The sequence below is a fragment of the Zonotrichia leucophrys genome, chromosome 27 (assembly GCF_028769735.1).
Source record: "Zonotrichia leucophrys gambelii isolate GWCS_2022_RI chromosome 27, RI_Zleu_2.0, whole genome shotgun sequence".
Taxonomy (NCBI): Eukaryota; Metazoa; Chordata; class Aves; order Passeriformes; family Passerellidae; genus Zonotrichia; species Zonotrichia leucophrys.
The window spans coordinates 1,728,314-1,746,618 of record NC_088196.1 but is presented as its reverse complement, the minus strand read 5'-3'; the positions used below and the strand labels follow the sequence as shown (position 1 = coordinate 1,746,618).

Genomic DNA, 18,305 nt, shown 5'->3' with positions numbered 1-18,305 from the left:
CGGGAGCGGCGCTGTCGCGATAGAGCGCGCGGTCCCGAGGCCCGGCTGTTCATCACCGGGCGGGCTATCGCGATAGAGACAGCGGCAGTGTGTCAGGGGCGTTCGGACAGGGGAGAGGATCCCAATTGCCACCCACGTGTGCGGCCTTGCGCTGTCACAGTGCGGGGCACAAGGCGGGACTGTCGCGATAAGATCGGGCCCGCCTGGCAGCGCTTTTGTGACATAAGCCTGTCCTCGAAGCAATCGCGGTCAGGGCTGTCCCTGTGCCCCCGCGGCCCGGGCACGGAGCCGGGCATGGATCCGGCCGGGGCGTTCCCGGTGCTGGAGCGGGAGCTGCGGGCGGCGCTGGCCGAGGACGAGCGGCGGCAGCGGGAGGGCGAGGCCAAGCTGCGGGCGCTGCGCCAGGGCGTGCCCGACTACGACCAGTTCAGGTCCGGGGCCCGGGGAGCGGCCCGAGGGGGCTCCGGGACCCGGAACAGCCCCGAGGGCAGAGCCCGCTGAGATTTGTCCCAAAACTCCTCAGGTGGCTCCTTGTGCGCTGAGATCTGTCCCTGCTCCTGGGGTGGCCTGGCTGTGGCCAGCAGTGGAGTGGCACTGTCCCCTCCCCAGGACACTGTCCCCTCCTCCCATTCCCACCCCAGCCCCCGTTTCTCCCCCAGGCCGTGCTGGGAGTGCAGAGCAGAGGGTGGCTGTCCCCTGTGTCCCCTGTGTTCTTCCCAGCCTGTCCCTGCTGTGCCCCGGGGGTGTGGGCAGGCTGGGATGGCAGAGCTGCCCCACAGGGGCATTCCCAGTGCCCTCCAAACTCCAGGGATCCATCTGGAGGCTCCCTGTCCTTTGACATCCAGGTAGATCCAGGGCTTTGCCACATTCTGGGACCAGCTCAAATTCCATCCATGGAGTCACATCTGTCTCATTCCCCCTTGCCACTGAGCCCTGAGGGGCAGGAAAACACCTTCAAGGGGCTTCTCCCCCAAATATTTTTATGGGATTCCTGAGAGATTTCAGGTCAGGGCCTTCTCCTCCAGCCTGTCCAGCCCCTCTGGGTGCTCACACAGCCCAGAATCAGAAATTGGCCCAGAGAAGCAGCTTGGAGCCTCAAAGTGTCCCTCCTGTCCCCGTTCCCTTCAGGGAGATTGTGCTGGCTTCTCACCTGAAGCCTCTGGAGAAGAAGGACAGGCTGGGACAGAGGAGGAATGTGCTGTGGAATCCCTGTGCAGCCCCAGCTCAGACAGCACCTGCCCATGCTGTGGACATCCCACAGGTGAGGGAGAGGCCCCAGCAGCTGGGAATTCCTCAGGAATCACCTGGGTGTTAATTGGAATGAGGGATTTACTCAGGACTCACTCTGGGTGTGAGCCAGCCCTCCTGGCCCTTGGAATATCGGGGTTTGGATCAGGCTGCAGAGATTCCCTGAGCACAGGGAATTTATTTAATGGTTTAATAGGCTGAGTTAATTAATCCTGCCCAATCCTGATGAGCTCACTGGGTCTCTCAGGAGTGGGAAACAGGGACAGGACTGAGGTGACTCCAACCACAAATGGAGGGACAGAAAATGTCCTGTCCCTGCTGGGGTGTCCTGGTCACTGGGTGTTTCCCATGAGAAGGAAATTTCATGGATTGCCTTACAAACAATCTCAGGGGTTGTTTATGATGCTGGGGTTTCACTGAGCTCTGTTTATTGGATCTTTTGCAGCTCTCCTGGTTGGGGTTTGGGTCACCCCACAGCCATCTGTGCTCACACTGGGTGTCACAGCTCATCCACACTTCCCTTTTCTCCCTGGATTTTCCCCCTGGTTTCTCAGGGTTAAAGGCACCAGGAATTTCCTTATCTTCCCCTTTTTCCCCTTGGAGTTCCCTCATTTCTCAGGGTTAAAGGCACCTGGCATTCCCTTTTCCCCCTGGATTTTCCTGGTTTTGCAGGGTTAAAGGCTCCTGGAATTCCCTTTTCCCCCTGGATTTTCCTGGTTTCTCAGGGCTAAAGGCATCTGACATTTCCTTGTGTTCCCCTTTTCCCTCTGAATTTCCCCCCTGGTTTCTCAGGGTTAAAGGCACCTGGCATTTCCTTGCCTTCCCCTTTTCTCTCTGGACTTTCCTGGTTTCTCAGGGTTAAATGCACTTGGCTTTTCCTTTTCCCCCTGGATTTTCCTGGTTTCTCAGAGTTAAAGACACCTGACATTTCCTTGTCTTTCCTTTTCCTCCTGTTTCTCAGGGTTAAAGGCACCTGGCATTCCCTTTTCCCCCTGAAATTCCTTGGTTTCTCAGGGAAAGGCACCTGACATTCCCTTTCCCCCCCCTGGATTTTCCTGCTTTCTCAGTGTTAAATGCATCTGGCTTTTCCTTGTATTCCCTTTTCCTCCTGTTTCTCAGGATTAAATGCACCTGGCTTTTCCTTGTGTTCCCCTTTTCCCCCTGAATTTTCCCCCTGGTTTCTCAGGGTTAAAGGCACCTGGCTTTTCCTTGTGTTCACCTTTTCTCCCTGGATCTTGCCAAAGCCCCTGGTAAAAACACCCCAGCTATCCATGGGCTGTTTGGGGTGAGGGAATCAAAATCTTCAAACAAAACAGAAGGAGCTGAGTGTCCCTTTCTCCTCCAGGAGCTGATCCAGCTGCCCGGCACCGCTGCGGAATTTCACCGCGATTGGCGCCGGTGCCTGAAAAGTGGGACAGACAAATACCAGTTTTTGCTGGAGCTTGGAGGGGAGGCTTTGGGCAGGATCTTCCAGGCTGATGTGGGCTTTGGCCTCCTGGGGGAGTTCCTGACAGTGCTGGCAGAGAACATCCATGCTGGGGACAGAGCTGCCATCCTTCAGATCCTGCAGAGCCTGGCGGGCACCGGGCGCTTCGGGCTCAACGTGGCTCTGCTGAGCCAGGCAGAGAAGCAGAGCAGCCAGGATTTGTTCAGGAAGCTGCAGAGCAGGGATGGGCAGGCTGCTGGCCAGGGGGAAGCCCATCCCATGGAAACCCACCTGGAAAAGGAAACTGAGGAGGAGAGGACAGTGGTGGAGCTGATGAAGTGTTACCAAGTCAGCTGAGGAACACCAGGATTGAGCAGAAACCTCAAAGATGACGTTGGCATCACTTGTTGTTGTTCACAATAAAGTTTAGCTCCCAGGCTGTGGTGCTGTGATCTCTGAGCAGGGTGTCCTCACAGATGGGTATGGGTAAGGAGAAAACCAAGGGAAAGAAAACAGGGTGGTAGTTTTGAAGGAGAAACCCAAACCCAGATTGTGACGGTGTTCACAGGGGATTTTGTTTGAGGGAAGAGATGAGGATCTGACTCCATGTTTCAGAAGGCTGATTTATTATTTTATGATATATATTACGTTGAAACTACACTAAAAGAATAGAAGAAAGGATTTCATCAGAAGGCTGGCTAAAAATGGAATAGGAAAGAATGATAACAAAGGTTTGTGGCTTGGCTCTGTCTGAGGCAGCTGGGCTTTGATTGGCCATTAATTACAAACAACCACATGAGACCAATCCCAGATGCACCTGTTGCATTCCACAGCAGCAGATAACCATTGTTTACATTTTGTTCCTGAGGCCTCTCAGCTTCTCAGGAAAAGTCCCAAGGAAAGGATTTTCCATAAAAGATGTCTGCGACACCAGATAGTCCCTTTCCTCCTCCACCCTTGCCCACAGTTACTGAGGGGTTTTAGGAGATGTAATCAATGACAGTGACAACCAGCAAATGGCAGAGCCACCCCAGCAGACTGGAAGCACCTGCTCCCACCTGCTCTGGAGAAACCAGCAAGCACCTGATGGCAGGTCCAGGTCCATCCCCGAGGCCTGGAATGGGAATATTGGCCTTTGTGGCACCACTTGAGGGGACATGTGTGTCCCTGCACTCTGCTGTGGTGTCATTCCTTCTCCCTTTGCACACCTGTGGCAGCTGAGCACTGGATACTTCAGCAAAAAAAGATCCTGGAGTTACCCAAGATTGGGATTGTCTTGGTTTTGAAAGCCAGGAGTCTGCTAAGGAAGGCAGGAGCCTCCCATGAAATGGAGAATGTAAACCCTCCCCACCCCTCCAAATTGCTATAAATTTTAAATCAAGGGGCTCTCAGGCAAAAATATGGGAGCGGGAAATAACAGTTCTTTAATAGGGAAAAAAAAAATAAAAGGGTAAAATAAACACTGCAGTGCACATGAACAGCACTGACAGAGTCAGAGCCCAACCTGACACCCTGTGGGTCAGGGTGTTGGTGGCAGTGCCATTGGAATTGTGGCTGCAGTTTCTTGAGTATCAGATGTGGTTTTGCTGGAGCAGGGGGATCTGCAGAGAAGGATGGATTCTGCCTCTGAAGATCCAGTGGAGGAAGAGGCAGCTGCTGTTCCTCTGGGGAATCCAGTGCAGAAGCCGTGCTGGTGTCTCAGAACCTCTGGATTATATCTGGGTAGCAATGCTTGGCTCCTCCCTCTGGGCTCACATCTCCCAGTGGGATGTTACAGTTCTTATCAGCCATGCAGGGACATTCAATAGCTGTTATCAGCAATGTCCCCTCCCAGGGAGGTGTGAATGTGGTCACTCAGAGAGAGAGATAAAGTAAACTGCCCACTTGACAAAGATAATCTGCTGTACAGAAATGGGGCTGGAAACAAAACCTGCACACCTGGGCCAGGACCGACACCCCAGGGCTGTTCCCCTCAGCCCTGAGCTGGGGATGTGTGGATGCCATGGGACAGACAGAGAGAAACAGCAAGCGCTTCTCACAGCGGCTTGTGAGGAGTTTTAGGGAGCTGCAAAGATGTGATAACTTGTTGAGTATAAACAATTTGCAGGTGGTGTTTTTCTACTTTATTTTTCTGTTCCTCTGAAGGGCAGTGCGTGAGAAAGATGTTTCTGTTACTTAGCCAATAGAATAGTGTTGGGGAAGATGAAACAGGATGATTATAAATATGATTGTCTGGCAAAAGATTTTGAGAATATGGAAACTGTAAGCGAGATTGAAATGAAAGCAAGCTTTGAGATCCTTCAGTTACTGAACAACTGGAAAACAATGGTGTGGCCAGCTGAAGGTGATCCCCTTTTGATGGAACAACACCCTCTGCTTGCAGACAGGCCCAAGGGTCAGAGCAGACCCTACAGCTTGGCAGAAGGGGCCAAAGAGGAGTTTTTAGGGTTTAAAATGTAACACAATATGGTAATGTAATTATTCTTATAGGCTGTATGAAAATGCTGTAGGATTTGTATCTTGTACTAGATTGGTTAGTGAGAATTAGAATATTCAACACAGAAGAAGATTTATTGTATTGGAACGGGAACTTCACTCCCTTATGCTTTTGCTCTCTCCCCCTCTCTTCTCTCAGCCTGCTCTGAGCTGTGGCTGCAGCTCCCAGCAGGGCCCTGCACCCAGGCCCTTTGCAATAAACCCCAAATTCCACCACCTGGCTGCAGAGATCTCTCATCTCCATCTGTCCCCACCATCCTACCCCCCTGACACTTCCACAGACAGAATCTATTGTGCCACTCTGTAAAAACCGCGCGGTTCTTTTGAATAAAACCTTCTTTGCCTTTTCTACCATCCTGTCTCTCACCTGTTCCTGCCTCAATCTTGGCACAAGAATGACAGGGATGTTGCTCCCCAGGGGCTCTGTTCATGTGCTCTCTGCTGCCTGGCTGCAAAGCTGCCCCTGGATTTTCCAGCCAGGTCCTTTCCCAGTTCCAGGGCTGTCACAGACGGAGCCTCTGGCTGTCACTTCAGCCCGTGCTGCTGCCAGGGGAGCAGCCCAGGTGGCTGCATGCTTTTCCAGCCAGCTCCCAGCTGGGCTCCTTGGTGGCTCCTGGATTCCTGCCTGCACAAATCCCTGAGCTGTGCTGGAATTCTGCCCTTCCTGCTGCCAGCCCTGCCTCCCAACAAGCAAACCACGGCTGCAGAGGGTGCAGGAACAGCCCTCAGCTCCCAGCACTGCAGGGGTTAATCCCTGCAGGATTACAGGGCAGTGGGGGAAGCACTTTGGGTTATATTGGGAGATTTTTAGGGATTCAGAGGGGAAGGCATGGGGCAGTGCTGCCAGGTGAGTCTTGGTGGCTCTGTTCCCCCTGGCCTGCACACACAACCCTGGCTGGTGCCACCATGGGGACACTGCCACCATGGGGACACTGTCAGGCTCTGTCCTGGGCTGAGTTTGGTGGCAAAATGTCCAGGCCTGGAGCTGCCTCTGTGTGTGAGCCCTCCCAGCTCATGCTGGGGCTTTGTTGCCCTTCAAGGACCCAGCCAGCTGCACCCTGCTCCATCCCCCGGTGTGGGAGATGCAGATTGTTTTCCATAGCTCTGTCCCTCCCTGATTTTGCTTCTCATGGCATCACCAGGTGTTTGGCTCACCATCGTCGACCCACAGTGCCCTCCCAGACAGCAGATTTCCCTTGGGAATGCTGAAATCCTCAAGTCACATCCTCAAACAAAGGAGATGAGCCTGGAGGGCACATCCTGCTCCCTGCTGAAACCCTGCAGAAATGCCACGACCTTTGGGGGACGTGTAGGATGACTCTGTCAGGCACAAACATTGACTCCCAATTCTGTGCTGAGTTAAAAACACCTCAAAAGCAGAGACAGTTCTGAAGAAAATTGCCAGATTATTTGAAAAAAAAAACCCAAAACACTTTCCATTCAAAAAGTCAAAACCAAACATTGAAAAAATGTTGAAACTACAATAGGCTAAAATGGTCCTCACATTGGAAATTCCCTGCATGAGGGTGATCCAAGCTGTCCAAGTGGTGGAGCTGCTACAACTTGGCCAGTTTCCTGAACACCTCAGCCCTGCAGTGGGACAGGTGGATGAGGAAGAAGATGCCGACGATGACGGCGAAGCTGATGCCCACAGCCCTCATGACGAAGATGGACTCGGGGTCGCTGGGGCTGCGCTGGCGCCGTGGCTCGAAGGTGACAGTGAGCTGGAAGCCGGCCACCAGCTCGCCCTCCCGCCAGCAGAAGTAGGTGGCTTTGTCCCTCCTGCGCAGCCGCTGCAGGTGCAGGTGGTTCCCGTGGTCGATGAAGAGCCTCATGTGCTTCCTCACCCCCACCAGGTAGTGGGCACGGTAGAGCCGCACGGATCCCTTGTCCCAGGCCACGGCGTGCTCCGGCCGCGCCCCCGGGCACGAAATCACCAGGTCAGTTTTGGGGGGCTGGTTGTGGTACTGGATGGGGACACGGGGCAGCTGCGGCTTCTCACCCAGCTTGTAAACGACGTTGGAGATGGACTGCACGCCCTCTGCGGGGGCTTCCTTCTGCTGGCAAGGGGCCAGGCAGCTCCTGACGGCCACCTCGGGGCTGCGGAGGCGGATGAGGCGCCCGAAGGGTTTGGGCACGGCCCTGGAGCCGCAGGAGCTGACGTTGGGCAGCGCTGTTCGGTACCGGGGTTTCAGCTGGGCGCTCTGCACGTAGCACAGCCCGATGCGCCGCTGCTCGCCCCGCACCCCGCAGCGGTCACAGCGCGTCCAGTCCCAGAACGTGGTGAACAGCGTGAACTCCTTCTCCTTGTGGTCCTCTTGGACGTGCTGGTCTTTATCCAGGAAAGCCACGGTGATCTTCTTGGTGGGCTGCACGTCCACGTCGTAGCCGTAGAAGAAGAGCCCTTCCTTGGTGCCGCACAGGTAATGGCCAGAGTCCCTCACCTGGGCTCGGAACACGATCAGGCTGAACAGGCGGATGCTGAAGCGCCTCAGGAGGTCGCTGCCCGCGCGCACCTGCTTGGAATCCACGATCACGGTGCCATTGAAGTCCGTCAGCACCGTGGTTTCGTGGCTGTGCAGGTTCTTCTGGAAGTACCAGACCACAGAGGAGGCCTCCTCGGGTTTGCACTTGCAGGGCAGCTCGAAGGTCATGTCTGCCAGGTAGGCGACGTTCTCAAACACCAGGAAGGCAGGACACGCCGTCTTCTTGAACACATCCCCTTTCTTCTCAATGGCAAAGGCCTGGAGAACATCCAGCAGGGACAGGAGAATGGTGGCTCCCAGCAGCCTCGTCCCCATCACTGAAGGTGCTCCCTGGCCCAGCAGAACTCACAGAGCCCAGGCAGGGATCTGCTGGGAGCATCCTGCCCTGGAGCAGCCCAGCCTCTGTCGCCCTCTCTGAAAGCAGCTCTGGAGCGTTGTCACCCACGTGCCTGGCAACAATGGAGCTGTGCTGGGACCAGCGGAACCCCCAACACCTCATCATGGTTTGAGCTGGGTGGGATCTTGGAGAGGATCTCTAGTGCAGATCAACATCTTCATAGCTGTGCCGTTGGGAAGGTATTGGCTTTTGGGGCAGTGGATTGTGTTTTAATGATTAGGTCAAAGAGAACATTCAACCATGGGCTGGCCAGTCTGATGAGGGGGAAGGCTTGGAGGGTGGGTTCCAATGTGGCAATGTTTGTGCCATTGTTTCCTCCTGGGGAGGAAGCCAGGCCACCCTGATATTCCTTGGCTCAAGATGAGAATCACAGGGCACAAAGAAGTGCCTGGACACAAAGAGTCACAGCATGGGGAACAAACAAGAACTGGAAATGTGAGTGTGCAGTGGCAGAGCTGTGATCCCATTGCAATGACAGTGGGACAGCTCACCTGGCAGGGATGTTGTCATGGATGGCCATGGCCACGTGCCCCCCACATCCCTCACCTGCACTCTGGGACACTCAGCAGAGGAACCCACAAGCCCTGGGATGATGGAGAAGGAGGACAGAACCCAACCCCAGAGCCAGAACCATTTCCAGGCTCCCCACACGAGGAGGAGGCAGGAGAGAACAGCCGCATGTTGACCCTTGGATTTGGGACAGAACAATTTATTAAAAACACAACAACCTATTTCCTAAACCCACTCATAACCTGCAAACACACATACAGCACTGTGCCAACAGAGGGGGCACAGAGGTGGGCACTGGGCTGGAACCACGGCCAGAAGGGTGGTATGGGGCAGGAGTCGCTCGAGGAGCTGCCGGAGGAGCTGGAGGCCTTTGGGGTTTGGGCGCTGGGAGGGGTGCTGGGGAGGGGGCTCGGGGGGGCTTCCCGGGGCTCTGGCTGCTGCTGCTGCTGCTCAGGGCTCGGGGGAAGCAGCTCTGGAGCCGGCCCGGGCAGGGGGCTGGGGGTCCGTGCTGGTGCCGCGGTGCCAGGGCTCTGGGTGCCCGGCGGAGGGCAGGGCTGGCAGCTGGCACTGCTGGCACTGCGGGGCTGCAGGGGCACGGGGGAGCTCTGCCCTGCCCCAGGAGTGCTTGCTGCCTTCCAGCCCCGCTGGCGCTTCCTCCGTGCTCGGGAGCCACGGGAGCTTTCTGATTGGGAATCGCTGCTCGACTCGAGCATCCTCATCACCGGCCACACAGAGATGGGGCTGGAGCATGGGGAGAGCTCCTGGCAGCACAGCGGGGCCGTGATGGGCACAGGGGAGTCTGGCACGGTCACAGGAGCCTCGGCTGAAAGAGCAGAGAAGAAACAGAATCACCTCCGTGTCTGCAGCTCAGGAGCATCCCCAACCCCCGGGGCACCCCCACTGTCCCCATCCCAAATCCTCACCTGCAGAGCTCAGCTGCATTCCTGGGGCTGGGGCAGCCTCGCTGAGCTCTTCAAGGCAACAGGGAAGTGCAGCTTCCTCCAGCCCTGGGGACTCCTCCAGCCCTGAGGACTCCTCCAGATATTTGGGCTCCTCCAGATCTTCGGGCTCCTCCAGCCCTGAGGACTCCTCCAGATCTTCAGGCTCCTCCAGCCCTGAGGACTCCTCCAGCCCTGAGGACTCCTCCAGATATTTGGGCTCCTCCAGCCCTGGGGACTCCTCCAGATATTTGGGCTCCTCCATCCCTGAGGACTCCTCCAGCCCTGGGGACTCCTCCAGCCCTGAGAACTCCTCCAGATCTTTGGGCTCCTCCAGCCTTATGGACTCTTCCAGCCCTGTGGTCTCCTCCAGCCTTATGGATTCCTCCAGCCCTGTGGAATCCTCCAGATCTTTGGGCTCCTCCAGCCTTAGGGACTCTTCCAGCCCTGTGGCCTCCTCCATTCCTGTAAGTTCCTTCAGCCCTGTGAGCTCCTCCAGCCCTGTGGGCTCCTCCATCCCTGTGAGCTTCTCCATCCCTGGGAGCTCCTCCAGCCCTGTGAGCTCCTCCATCCCTGTGAGCTCTTCCAGCCCTGTGGGCTCCTCCATCCCTGTGAGCTCCTCCAGCCCTGGGAGCTCCTCCATCCCTGAGAGCTCCTCCAGCCCTGTAAGCTCCTCCAGCCCTGGGAGCTCCTCCATCCCTGCGAGCTCCTCCAGCCCTGTGAGCTCCTCCAGCCCTGGGAGCTCCTCCAGCCCTGTGAGCTCCTCCATCCCTGTAAGCTCTTCCAGCCCTGTGAGCTCTTCCAGCCCTGTGGGCTCCTCCATCCCTGTAAGCTCTTCCAGCCCTGTGGGTTCCTCCAGCTCTGTGGGTTCCTTCACTTCCTTTGTCTTCTCAGTCATTTCATCAGGGCAGAGGCTGTGAGTAGAGATTTGGGGTAAGAGTGTCAAACTTGGAACGTGGGACATTCCCAAGCTGTAAATCCCCTCCTGGAGGGCCTGAGCTGTGAGGTGTGTGTGCACCTGTGGGTGACAAGGCACCCAGGGACAGGCCAGCATCTCCAAGCTCAGCCCTGCTCCCCACATCCATCCAACCATGGACAGCCCAGTCTGCCCAGGCTGAGAGGAGACAGCAGGACATGGGGAGGACACACAGACACTCACTTCTGCTCCTGGTCCTGCTGAAGGGGACTCGGTGTCTTGGTCTGGAACTGCAGATCAGGCGGGGAGGCTGTTCTGGAGCTGCAGGGAGACGCCCCGGGCTCCTGCAGGGACTGGAGTCAGGCAGTGGTTAAAAACACAACAGTGCAGCATGAACCCATCTCCAGGGCTGCTCCTCAGCCTCCTCCAGGCTCCAAGGGGTTGGTGGCACACCTACCCCTTCCCCTCCCCCTTTCCCCAGGCTTAAAAAGACACGGGACCATGTGGTTGCTGTTCTGTTGGAGCTGTTACCAGAGCAGAGATCTGTGACCCTGGAATAAAACTCTGGATCTAACTCTCCGGCAGAATCCATCTCCTTTTCCTCTTCACCTCGCCTAAAGCCTTTCCACCAGAGGTAAACCTGAGTTCCTGCTTGCCTGGACTTGTTCCAAACGCCAGCTGCAACATCCAGCCAGCCAAAGGTGTCTCTGAGGTGAAACCACCACAGCTGCCGCCCTTGGTCAAGCAGCAAGGGCCAGACCAGCCCAGGCATGTCCCATCCAGCTATATTGGTATTTAATTCCAATGTGTTGGTATTTAATTCCAATATATTGGCGCCCAACGTGGGGCAGCTTTATCCTGGGGATGGATCAGTCAGGGAAGAGACCCCTGAGGTGGCACCCTCACTTTTGCTGCAATATCCAGCCAGCCAAAGGTGTCTGTGGGGTGCAACCCCCACAGCTGCTGCCCTTGGTCAAGCACCAAGGGCCAGATGAGCCCAGGCACGTTGTGCCCGGCAATATTGGGATCATATTCCAGTGCACCCCACCACGGACCCCCCATCCGCTCCCGAGCCCGCGGGGCCGTCCCGGTGCTCACCGGCAGCGTGATGTGCCGGGCGCGGCTGGCGAAGCGCAGCGTGCTGTAGGTGTCGGGGCCGGCGGGCGCCGCGGGGCTCACGGCGGCGATCACGGTGCTGCGGAAGCTGCCCACCAGCGAGTCCTTCAGCAGCAGGGTCAGTTTGCTGTCCCGGAACGGCACGTGGCTCTGCCCGCCCTGTCCCGAGACAGCGCTCAGCTCCAGGCCGTGGGGACACCATCCCGGAGCCGCCCCGGGGAGCCGCACTCACCTTGGCTCCGGCCAGAGCACGGACCACGCTTTTGAAGGCCAGCAGGGAGCGGTTGATGCTGGTGCCCTCCCACATCCCCTCTCCCCGGCCCGGCGTGTCCCAGGCTCGCTCCGAGCCCGCCAGGTCGATGAAGCTCAGCTTGGCCACACGCGGGTCCCTGGCGGGGCCACCAGTGAGGTCCCAGTGCTTCACCTGGATCTGGGGACAGAGGGGGCTGAGATGGCTCCACACAGGTGCTCGGGGCTCTGTGCTTTCAGGGAGCCTTTTCAAGAGTCAGGGAATCCAGAGGGAGGAGAGGAACGTGGCATGTTGAAAGGATGAGCCAAACACCCGGTGATGACACAAGGAGCAGAGCCAGGGAAGGGATGTGGCAGGGAGGGACAGCTATGGGAACAATCAGCATCTCCCACACTCGGTGACAGAGAGGGGTATGGCTGGGCAGGTCCTCAGAGGGGTTGGAAAAGCATGAAGCCGCCTGCCAGCAGCAAGGGGAGAGGCAGCAGGCTCAGGCTGAAGTGACAGCCCTGGAATTGGGCAAGGACCTGGCTGGAACTGAAATCCAGGGGCAGCTTTTCACCCAGAGCACATGGACAGAGCCCCTGGGGAGCAACATCCCCAGCTCAGGGTTGAGGGGGACAATCCTGGGGCTGCCCAGGTATGCAGGTTTGTTTCGAGCCCCGTTTGCATCAGCCCTCACCTGGAAGATGGCGTGGGAGCGGGAGGAGGCGGCGTTGGCCTTGGTGGAGCGCTGGGCCCGGTTTTTGTTGCCTTTGGCCAACAAGGCCAGGAGCTGCTCTGGAGTTGTGGGCTGGGGGAGAAGGGGCAGGGGCTGGATTAGCACCTGGACACCCTGAGGCCGAGCAGCCCCGGGCAGTGCCAGCTCTGTGGGGCCCTGGCAGCTCGGGGCCACCTCTGGAGCCTGGAGCACCTGGGACCTCCCCAGCCCGTGTCCCCAGGGCTCCCAGCACCGTGCAGATGAGTCTGTCCCAGCCCTTGTGCCCAGACCTGGTGCAAGGAGAGGCCCTGTGCCACGACTCCTTTCCCGGGCTGCTCCCAGACGTTCAGAGGGCCCTGGGGCTTCAGCAGGTCATAGACACGTTCCTTGTACACCTGGAGCAGGACATGGAGGTCAGGCTGAGGTTTAATTCTCTGGGAGAGAGCTGGGTACCCCTGCAGGATCTGGCACAGCCAGGGGTTCCCCCTGACCCCACCTCTGGCACCTCATTCCACCAGAGCAGCTGATGGGGCTCAGAAGGCAGGGCCAGCTCCCAGAGCTTTGCTGGGCGCTTCTCCCAACCCCGCTCCTCTCCAGCCCTTCCAGGAGGCCCTCACTGCTCTGTGGAGCACAGCAAGGGAGAGAAAAGCCCAGCTCCGGCTGAGAGGGAGGAACAGCAGCAGGTGGATGATCCTGCTCCCAGCCAGGCTGCCCTGCCAGCCCCAGGGCACACTGCAGGTACCCCGAGTGTGGCTCTGGATCAACCCCAAATCTCCTCCCTGGGGACCCTGAGGCAGGAGGGGACACGCTGAGCCACAGCAAACCTGCTGGTAGGAGACCAGGACCTCCCAGCTCCTGTCCTTCATGGCCTCGAGCCTCTTGTAGAGCTCCACCGTGGCCAGGTGCACAATGCCAGGAGTCCTCTTGGTGCCCACCATGGTGTGGGTCTTCCCAACCCCTGAGGCTCCATAGGCAAACACTGCAGGGAAAAGAGGTGGGAGGTGAAATGATCTGAGAGCAGGAGAGGAGGAGGGGGAGGAGGAGGAGGAGGAGGAGGAGGAGGAGGAGGAGGAGGAGGAGGAGGAGGAGGAGGAGGAGGAGGAGGAGGAGGAGGAGGAGGGGAAGGGGAAGGGGAAGGGGAAGGGGAAGGGGAAGGAGAAGGAGAAGGAGAAGGAGAAGGAGAAGGAGAAGGAGAAGGAGAAGGAGAAGGAGAAGGAGAAGGAGAAGGAGAAGGAGAAGGAGAAGGAGAAGGAGAAGGAGAAGGAGAAGGAGAAGGAGAAGGAGAAGGAGAAGGAGAAGGAGAAGGAGAAGGAGAAGGAGAAGGAGAAGGAGAAGGAGAAGGAGAAGGGAGGAGAGCTTATCTGCTTCCCACACAGATAAGACACAAGGTAAAACTCATAACCTTCCCCACTGCTCCTCAGGGCAGTTTTTCTCCCTGGTTTCAGCCTCTCTAGTGCATCAGGGACAGAAGGAGCCTCCAGGTGAGTGCTGCCCCCATGCTCAGGTCACCTCTGACCCTCTCCCCATGAGGCATTTCTGCTTCCTCTCTTTCACCCCCATGTTCCAGCACCTCCTCTGAGGCTTCCCCATCAGGGTGGGATGCACTGGTCTGGAGCCTCAGCCCTCTCCTGACTCAGTGCTGGGGCCTGGGGACAGGGACAGCCCTTCAGTGGCTCTCAGGAGCTGGATCAGCATCCCCTGGTGTGAGCTCCTGGCGCAGGGAGTGCTGGGCTGCTCCTGGGAATGCTCCTGTGCCATGCAATGCTGGAACAGCTCTGGATCAGGGCTGTGGGAGCTGTCCAGGACCTGTCAGACCTGGATCTATGGAGCCATTCAGACTGGAAAGAGATGGCAAAGCCAAGGGGCTCTTTCTCCATGCATCCACCACACTTCTACCCACCCTTCCTGACCCAGAATAGACAAGAGCAAGTAATCCTTGTTCCTCAAAATGCTTGGCCAGCTCTGCCCAGGGAGGAGGTGAGGCTGAGGGAGGGGGCTGTGTCTCAAAGGGATTTAGGGTCTCTGGGGAGTCTTTGGGGGTCCAGGGGAGCTGTAGGAGCATGAAGGGGTTTGTGGGGTCGTTTGGGATCCAAAGAGACCCAAAGAGAGGCCAGGGTTTTGGTGAAGGCTGTGGGAGCCTGAAGAGGGTTCAGGCTCATGGGGAGCTCCAAAGGGGCACAGGATTGGCACAGGGAGGGGTGGGCACAGACCCTGGGGAGGGTTCTCTCTGTCCCAACACCCACATCCATCCTCTGCACCCCATTCCCAGAGTGCTGAGCACTGCTGGAACCAACTCTCTTCAGGCTGTGTGGTTTTGGGTTGCTGTTTTGTCACCCCATTCCCAAAGATGCATGGGGGCTTCCAAATCACATCCTGAGCCCCCCCAGCCTGGCAGGGATGGGGCAGGGGCTCCTGCAAGGATCAGGGCTGTGTCAAGGACTCACCGGAGCAGTTGTAGCCAGCGAGGAGCGTGTCCAGCAGAGGCAGCGTGGTGTGCTCGAACACCTCCTCCTGCGTGGCCCTCTCGCCAAAAACGTGGTCGAACTCGAACTCGAGGCTCCTGCGGCGGCGGCCGGGGCCGGGGCTGGGGCCGGGGCCGGTGCCGGTGCCGCCGGGCTCCTCGGAGGTGAAGAGCACGGCGCGCTGGTTCAGGACGTGCAGGACGGAGGGCGCAGCTCGCTCCCGGGGGTTGGGGGGTCTCACACGCAGCACCACGGCCACGGAGCCCTCCTGGGGAGGGGCCTCTGCCCCCCAACAGGCACCTGGGGCTGGGGCATCGGGCTGCTCCGGGCTCCCCATCCACTGATCCTGGTCCTCCTGTGGTCTGGGGGGGGATAGGGTCAGCTGGAGGGTGCATGGGGGAGAGATCCCCCCGGCTGGGCGAGCTCTCCCTGGGGTCTGTGCCCACCCATCCCTGTGCCAATCCTGGTGTCCCTTTGGAGCTCCCCATGAGCCTGAACCCCTTCAGGCTCTCACAGTCTCTCCCAAAACCTTCACCCCTCTTCGGGTCTCTTTGGATTCCAAACAACCCTACAACCCTTTCATGCTCCTACTGCTCCTCTGGACCCCACAGAGACTCTCCAAAGACCCTAAATCTCTTTGAGACACAGTCTCCTCCTACAGCCCAACATCCCCCTTCCAGCACACTCAGCCTCATCCTCTTTTGGCCCCCACAGCCCCTCTCACGACAGAATCCCAGAATCCTGGAATCCCAGAATTCCAGAACCACAGAAACACAGAATCCCAGAATCTCAGAATAATGAGGTTGGAAGAGACCTCTAAGATCACCGAATCCAATCTATGCCCTAATGTCGCAGACAACTTTTATAAAAAAATCTTTTCATTAGGATTTTTTCTCCTGAGAAGCTGAGAGGCCTCAGGGACAAAATGCAAACAATGGTTATCTGCTGCTGTGGAATGCAACAGGTGCATCTGGGATTGGTCTCATGTGGTTGTTTCTAATTAATGGCCAATCACAGCCCAGCTGGCTCAGACTCTGTCTGAGACACAAACCTTTGTTATCATTCTTTTCTATTCTTAGCTTAGCCAGCCTTCTGATGAAACCTTTTCTTCTATTCTTTTAGTATAGTTTTAATGTAATATATATAATAAAATAATAAATCAAGCCTTCTGAAACATGGAGTCAGATCCTCATCTCTTAGCTCATTTTAGGACCCCTGTGAACACCGTCTCACCCTAACACCTCAACTCCCCCCATTTTGGCCCCTCAGCCCCTCTCACGACAGAATCACACAATAATGAGGTTGGAAGAGACCTCTAAGCTCATCAAGTCCAACCCATACCCTAAGACCTCACCTAGACTCCAGCACCATGTCCAGTCTTTTTTTAAACACACCCAGAGACGGTGATTGCACCACCTCCCTGGGAAGAGCATTTATTCCTCTTTCCACCCCGCCATCGCTCCTCTGAGCCCCCTCCCACAGCCCTGCAGCCCCCCAGAACTGACCCAGCCACCGCATTCCCCGCGGGGACAGCAGCACCCACGCCTGAGGTCGGCATGGCCGGGCAAGGGACGAGGCAGAGCCCCGGTCACCGGGAACGCCGAGAGCGGAGCGGCCACCGGAGCGCGGCTGAGCGGGCACAGCGCGGCCGTTGTCACCGGGGACCCGCCGGTGCCTGGCAGCCCTGGAACGTTGGCACTTGTGGCCATGGAGCCGGGCCGGGAACAACGGAGCCCCCGAGGATGCATTGCCGTGGAATGACGGCGTCACTGAGGGGTTTGGGCTGGACCCGGAGCGGCGATCTCGCCCTCCTCTGGCCGGGATGCGTTTGGTGTTCGGTGTTCGGGGTTTGGCTCGGGAGCAGCTTTTCCTCCACCAGAGCCCCCCAGTTCTTCTCTGCAGATTCCCAGCTTTTCACCCACTTTGTGCTGTCCCTGTGCAGGTGCAGCCCCTTCCCTTGGTTTCATTGAACTTCACTCTGCCCTTCTCTGCAGACTCTCAGCTCTTCTCCCACTCTGTGCTGGTGCAGCCCCTTCCCTCGGCTTTACTGAACATCACTGTGACCTCTTGGTCCCACTTCTCCAGCTTGTCCTGGATGTCACCAGCACTGCAGCTTTGTGTCACCTTTGTGAACGAACTGATGGTGGCCTTGAGCCGCTGTGTCAGTGAGGAAGGGGCTGCAGAGCCCTGGTGCCATCCAGAGCCCTCAGGGACACCTTTGTCACCTTGTCACCATCCAGCCAGTCCCTGACCCCCCTCTCACAGCCGTGTCCCCCCAGCTCGGGGATGAGGATGGATTTTGGAAGGGGATGAAGGCAGCTCCAGGCAGTGGGTGCAGCTGTGGATTGGGGTGTCTGGGGATGTAGATTAGGGTGTCTGGGGATTGGAGTGTCTGGGGATGGGGATTGGGGTCCCTGGAGATGGGGGTTGGGGTGTCTGTGGATTGGGGTGTCTGTGGATTAGGGTGCCTGGGGATGGGGATTGGGGTGTCTGTGGATTAGGGTGCCTGGGGATGTAGATTAGGGTGTCTGGGGATTGGAGTGTCTGGGGATGGGGATTGGAGTTTCTAGGGATGGGGATTGGGGTGTCTGGGAATGCTGCTCTGCCACTGTTTGGGGTCTGCAATGAGGGTCCCTCGTGCTGAGGAGCACATGTAGGGCACAAAGCTGCCGGGGCAGCTGCCCTGGGAGTGCAGGGGAAATGGGCAGAGCCCCCAGCAAGTGGGCAGGAGCTGGCACTGACCCAAAGGGCCCTGCAGCGCCAGGGAGGTGACAGGGACACAGCAGGAGAGGATGGCTCAGCAGGAACACCCCACTGCCAGGAGGGGATGGAGCCTGGGAGGTTCTTTGTTGGCTCCATCCCGAGCTGTTACTGAGCTGCTGCAGCAGGATTAAATTCCTTAAAGGAGCCAGAGTCTAGGACTGCTCTCTGGGAGCCCTGGGGCTGAGTTGGAGAGGAAACCAGGAGCAAATGTGGGATGGGGTGTGGGGGAGCCAACAGAGCCCCAGTGCCAGTCTGGGTGGGAGTGCAGCTGCCAGAGCAGCTCCAGGATGGGTGACAGGGAAGTTTCCTGAACAGTTTCTGACCCAGATGGGATCCCAGGTCACCTTCCTTCTCCAAACATCCAGCACCAGGTGACAGACCCAATATGTCAATATGTAGGGAACAATCAACTACTTTTTGTGGTTTTGTATTGATAATATTTTCTGGCCTATGGCAACTCTGTTGACCTTAATTTTGTTGCTTGGTACCTGCAATAATAATGTGTGTCAGGGTAATGTTAAATCCCTTTTGTTTCTGAGTATATTAGCAGGAATGCCACACTAAAATCAAGGGAGGAATTCCTGGTGAGGAATCTCTGGA

General features: G+C 57.4%; 3 protein-coding genes across 3 annotated transcripts; 1 reads left to right on the top strand and 2 right to left on the bottom strand.

The window, feature by feature from the left end:
• Positions 1 to 19: 19 nt before the first annotated feature.
• Positions 20 to 3,113, top strand: CCDC103 (coiled-coil domain containing 103). Its single transcript, XM_064733497.1, has 3 exons — positions 20 to 431; positions 1,129 to 1,261; positions 2,594 to 3,113. The coding sequence occupies exons 1-3, from the start codon at positions 295 to 297 to the stop codon at positions 3,029 to 3,031; spliced, it is 708 nt and encodes a 235-aa protein (XP_064589567.1). The 5' UTR covers positions 20 to 294; the 3' UTR covers positions 3,032 to 3,113.
• A 3,613-nt stretch (positions 3,114 to 6,726) lies between these two features.
• On the bottom strand, positions 6,727 to 7,971 carry FAM187A (family with sequence similarity 187 member A). The gene has a single exon (XM_064733359.1). The coding sequence runs from the start codon at positions 7,969 to 7,971 to the stop codon at positions 6,727 to 6,729; it is 1,245 nt and encodes a 414-aa protein (XP_064589429.1).
• An 810-nt stretch (positions 7,972 to 8,781) lies between these two features.
• On the bottom strand, positions 8,782 to 16,690 carry KIF18B (kinesin family member 18B). Its single transcript, XM_064733358.1, is given in 12 exon segments — positions 8,782 to 9,386; positions 9,487 to 9,594; positions 10,207 to 10,415; positions 10,661 to 10,770; positions 11,516 to 11,692; positions 11,766 to 11,963; positions 12,463 to 12,573; positions 12,771 to 12,875; positions 13,305 to 13,459; positions 14,925 to 15,218; positions 15,221 to 15,304; positions 16,486 to 16,690. Coding segments are annotated over 12 exon segments (2,361 nt in total).
• Between the last annotated feature and the right edge of the window lie 1,615 nt (positions 16,691 to 18,305).